Source organism: Anarrhichthys ocellatus, unplaced genomic scaffold, assembly GCF_004355925.1.
Source record: "Anarrhichthys ocellatus isolate YVR2014 unplaced genomic scaffold, GSC_Weel_1.0 scaffold3, whole genome shotgun sequence".
NCBI classification, from domain to species: domain Eukaryota; kingdom Metazoa; phylum Chordata; class Actinopteri; order Perciformes; family Anarhichadidae; genus Anarrhichthys; species Anarrhichthys ocellatus.
Window position 1 is genome coordinate 7790252 of NW_022280033.1, and position 5350 is coordinate 7795601.

At 41.6% G+C, this 5350-nt stretch overlaps 1 protein-coding gene across 1 annotated transcript in view; it reads right to left on the minus strand.

Annotated features, from left to right (window-relative positions):
* Positions 1–772: 772 nt before the first annotated feature.
* The window catches only part of minpp1a (multiple inositol-polyphosphate phosphatase 1a), a 5016-nt gene continuing 438 nt past the window's right edge, over positions 773–5350 (minus strand). The window contains exons 2-6 of the mRNA XM_031872315.1: positions 4719–4930; positions 4448–4642; positions 2839–2936; positions 2189–2319; positions 773–1368 (exon numbers count right to left, since the gene is read on the minus strand). Of these exons, the coding sequence (XP_031728175.1) occupies positions 990–1368; positions 2189–2319; positions 2839–2936; positions 4448–4642; positions 4719–4930 (1015 nt within the window). The 3' untranslated portion in view covers positions 773–989. The remainder of the gene's footprint in view (positions 1369–2188; positions 2320–2838; positions 2937–4447; positions 4643–4718; positions 4931–5350) is intronic.

Below are 5350 nucleotides of genomic sequence, written 5' to 3' on the forward strand. Positions count from 1 at the left end.
GATTAAGATCTTTGTTTGGTGAATTCGGCCAGCGAATATAAAACTGTTAAACCTAGGTTTTGATTAAAAGAACAACGTTGCATGTGTGCCTCCTGCTACCCCGGAGGGATCGATGGAAAAAGCATTGAGGTGGGGGTTGCAGGTAGTTTTGTAGAAAGGGTGGCTGAACCACAGGGGTCCTGGGGTGTCTTGGCCCTCGGCCAATTAGATTGCAGCGCTGCTTTCAGGTAACTTCAGGGACACATAGTTTTTGGGGGGAGGAAACTCACACCCTAATGTGAATTTCTTCAGAGTTGGGGGGTTTGGTGCTCAAACTACAATCAGGATGAAACCTTTGCTTGCAAAAGGGAAGGCCTGACTCTCTTTGTTCCACAGCACATGTCGAAGCCATATAGTCAGATCCCAACAGATATAAAAACGTACAATACTTTTAAAGTTTTGAATGCAGGACTTTTACCTGTAGTGTAATGTAACTCTCCTCTGTGGCATTGATACTTCTACTTCTAAAGATTTTTTTCCATCACTGGTATTTTGTACACTTGAAGGACATTGTCCAGCCCAAATCCCACCTAGACCTTTCTGCCACATTAACATCGTCTCTCTGGAATTTATTAACAAAAGGGTTTCATTTTGAATCAATCAACAGGAGTAATACACTGATAAGAAGTAAAGAAATGGATCTTGGACAATCTTTAAAACCTTGTTCTTTCAAAGGCACCGATTATCTCGTCATACATACTGACCACACAATCTCGAAGCAATATCAAATGTGTACACTGCAAAAATATATTCTTTAATTCGTGGAATGAAACATTGCAAACAATAAGCAATATATTTGAAGTAATACTGCAATAGTACATGTGAACTTGAAATGAAATTGCTAGGCTGGGATCAGTTTCAGAGACACCTTTTCTCAGCCGGAAGACAAATAAAACACAATAAAGCCACTGCAAGGCCTCTTTTCCAGGATCTACCCGGTGTGCTTTGACTTAAGCTGGACTCTTGAACAGCTGACACTCAGTCTCAAAGTCACAGCCTTGGAGCAGCTCCCTGTAGTGATCTCTGACGTCTTGATAGCTCGGCATGGAGGCCTGCTGGTTAGTCAAACCGGGGAAGGTCACAGGATTCTCGTTGAGCAGCGGTTGCAGTCTCAGGTCGCCTCCTCCGCAGTCGTATAGCACCAGGACTAAGTTAGCTGCATAGGGCAACATGTGGCTGGTGCGGAAGGAGCGCTGGGCCTGTGTGGCGAAGTTGGTGGAAGTCAGGGCCTCGCTGTCCTTGAAGAAGCCCAGGAGGGTAAGCAAGGGCAGGAGGGTGTCTGCATGGCCGACCTGGACCGTCACAGCCTCAGTCACCTGTTGCCCTGACCTGACGTACAAGATATACAACATCAGTTTCAGGTCTAACACACAATAAGCTCTGTAAAAAGTGTAATTAAAGAGATGTTGAAGAGAAATCTGTGTCGGTAAGGAAAAAAGACTATCGGAACAACTCTGAGACTCCTCCACATTACACAATAAATAATAGTGTTGCTTTTTACAATGACAGTAAATTCACCTTGAACTAAGAGAAGCTAGAAACAGAGACAGATACATTACTTACAAAATACAGCTACAAAAATGTTGATTCTTGTTATGTTAGTGGACTTAGCACATGCAGCGTCTTTCTCTATTACAGAGTGTCTTACCATGCAGTGATTTAAAGGATACGGCTTGTGATGTTCTATATTTTTATTATTTTCAACAAATCCCATGAACAAGCATTGTCTGTGTATCCAATCCTTGATATAGCTTATATACCATAGACTTCCATTGCTGTACAAAATCATCATTGAGCCACACAGTTGCACAGGCTGACATCATCCTTCATTACAATGAACATGGGTACTATAGTTTATGTTGAGTCAGTCTCGTATACACCATCCTATTACTGTTAATACTCACTAGAGCAGTCGTTCATAAAGACCAGAGCACCAGAGCAACACATTTGTATTCATACAGCTGAAAATAAACCACATCAAACGCCTTGAGTAGTAAAGAATGGTCTTGGGGCCGAGACCTAAAGGCAAGGTGAGAATTGAGAGATGGATTGTTTCTTTTGTCTTTTTCATTGGATTTGTTGACGATAACAACATTACAGAGTAACAGCATCCTACAATCTTACAACTTGAAGGACAAGGTTTACTCACTTGTTCTCGTCGGCTGCTCTGTCGAGTCGACTAAACGCATCGTGGAAGAGAATGCAGCTCGACTTGCGGTTGATATCGTAACCATAAGCTCTTTTCCAGAATTGCTTAAGGTCGTTTGCATACTCCAACACCTGTTGAGCCAGATAGTACAAAGATGTGGGGTTTTAGAGAAGACTAAAAAAACACAGGGGTCTGTCTTTGTGACATGAATACTGCCAAGGTTTCTCAATGAAGGAACACAGCAGAGAAACCATTACCTACGAGGTAAGGCAGTCGTCTTAATATGACTTGGCCTTCCAAATGTTTCCTTCCTTTACAGACAGATTAAATAGGAAGATGTAATGCAACAGATGTTACATGGGATGTCTAGTTAATTTGTAGAAGGCTTTTAAATCTGGGTTCAAAGAATAGATACAGCATTAAAGATATTTGATAACATTGTTTCCCGCATGACGGGAGGGTTTAAGACTGATGGTGCTACGTCTAACATGACTAGAGGGCCTGTATATTAATAAACTTCACACAGTCTAATCCATTGGGATAAAGGACAAAGAGTAACTTAAGTTGAACAAGCACATCATCTCTAACTTTTATGAAGGAATCTGAGCTGCATGGTTGGCACATTCAATGATCCACAAACAGGGCCTCACCTGTGCGTCAACTTCATCAAACAGCTGACACCATGGGGAGTTCACAGTCCTGATGGCAAACTCATAAGCACACAAATAAAATGCAGCTTCGGCCATATCTGCAGAACAAGGGTTGCAATAGTGAAATGTAGATAAGTAGTGAAATCAGACGGGCTAGGCAATCATTAAAGCACACACAATCAGAAGCACTGGCGCCTGACCTTATTTATCCGGAACACGTCTTTGATTCTTGTGGCACTTCTTCAAAGCCACAAATGAAGAGTCAATATTGGCTAATTTCTTCAAATTAGAAAACAGCTCCATCTACTGTACACATACCCTCTGTGAAATATGAATGGGATGTCCAGCACACACTGTCTCCCTCATATCTCATGCTTTAGCGACTGCTAATTGTTGTGTTCAATGGCAGCAGATGCATTTGAGAAGGTAATGATTGGGAAAATGGAGACCGTCTTCAATTGCGACACTTTCAATGAATTATTTTCAATCACTTTGATCGTTTTTTTTTTTTGTCATTGCACAGCAGACCAGATCCAAAAAATGTGATTAATGGATTGAAATGGGACAAATTTGAAGGAAAATACTCAGCAACTGTGTATAATCGTAAATACTCAATATCTTAGTCTCTATTTCCCCTACATAGTCAGTACTAAATTACAGTTTTCCCCAGAAAATCTCTTAAGGATCTATTAGGATAATACAGAAGTGCAAAATAAAAACACACATTTACAGTGAGAAATAAGACAAATACCTTCAGAAACAACTATTGCCAATCAGGAGTAGCTCTTTTCTTTTGGTTACCTGCAAGTAACAGACCTGGGATCCATATTCTTAAGAAACTTTGGACCTAAATAATGGTAAATGAATCGGAGTACTTAGCACACAGTGCACTCGATAGCAAAGTATTAGAAAAGATAATCACAAATCTGACCATTCCCAATGGTGGAATATAACTATCTATATTTACTTGATGCTATGTACTCGAGTAAAGGTTTGATATACATATACTTTACATAGGTATTTACATTGTATGCTACTTCCCACTTCTAGTCCACTACTACATATTTGACAGCTGTAGTTACTTTGAAGATCAATCAATTACAGTGAATCGTAAACAGTCAATGCTATTCACACATTCACACGTCCAATAAAATATATCATAATTAATGAGGCATCATAGCTGGATTACTAACGAGGCAAAGCAGGCAACTGCTCTGAGGCCACCAAGAGTCCAAGGTTCACTGTGTTTATTTGTTCATTTGATTACTTGTACATTTGTTTGGGAAATTGCATTTATTTTAATATTGTGGCCTTGTGTCTCAATCAAGTTCTAATGTCTTTGTTATTTTACTTGGTCTTGTGCTCACATGGTGCACCTTCCTAAATAAAGATGTGTTTCATCAAATTACCACAAACTAGTTGACATACAGACCACCTTTTACTTTGGATACTTTAAGTTCATACACTTGGTGGAACATACTTATGTACTTTAACTGTAGTTACTTTTCTAAATATAGGGATTTTACTTGTAAAGGAATATTTTTTTATAATGTAGTTATAAATCAATTATTATGAAATAAAGGATCCGAGTACTTCCTCCAGCACTGACCGTCTGTGATGTCATTGTAGGGGACCCTGAGCCGGTCTGCGATCTTCTCCGTGACCCTCCTCATCTCTGGTCCCTGCCTGAACTGGTCCACCTCTGACAGAGCTGAGGGGTTCTTATCAACTTCCTGCACAAACCTGGCGCACTGGTCAAAAAACCTCATGAGAGCATCGTTCACTGCATGGTCAAACTCCTTATCTGGGTAGAGAGAAGGTGACAGGTTAATGAGAATGTATCTAAGTTGTCGATCATCATATATTTTAGGTGGTTTTACCTGTAATAGCCCACAGCTCTGTCAGTCCTGCCTTGAAGGACAGTGTGCTGTTGACACACCTGTGCTTTGAGCTGCTTATGAACTTGATGAATCCACCTCTGAGCTTCACCTCTGAAATCAGTGAGGGGAACAGCTTTGACAGCCTGACGGCCAGATGCTTGTGGTCGTTCACACCTTTCTGGACGAGGCGGCCGTCCATGTCCTCCGTGTACCACATCGTCCACTGGGTCTGGATTTCACGCAGCCAGCTGGCTTTACCCGAGGCGTTGTGTAGGACGATGTCGTAGAGCTTCTGCATCTTCTTGACGTTTTTGCTCGTCGGGTACCTCGTGCCGTGTCTTATGATGGCGGTCAGGTGAATTTCGCGACATTGCGCGGACGGAGGCTGCAGGATGGACCTGTTTACAGCGAGTATGTCCTCTATGAGATACGGGTTCACTTCCTCGTACCTCCCTTTCGTGCTGAAGTATTTTGCGATCGCTGGTATGTTTGGATTATCCTCAGGATTCCCTTGGATACGAAAACAGCAGCAAAAGCCAGTTATGATGGTCAAATGAAGAAAAAGGATTTTCCAAAATGCGATCGGCATGGTGCAGGCGAGCAGCTTGTTTGTATTGACGGGTGCCCCCCCC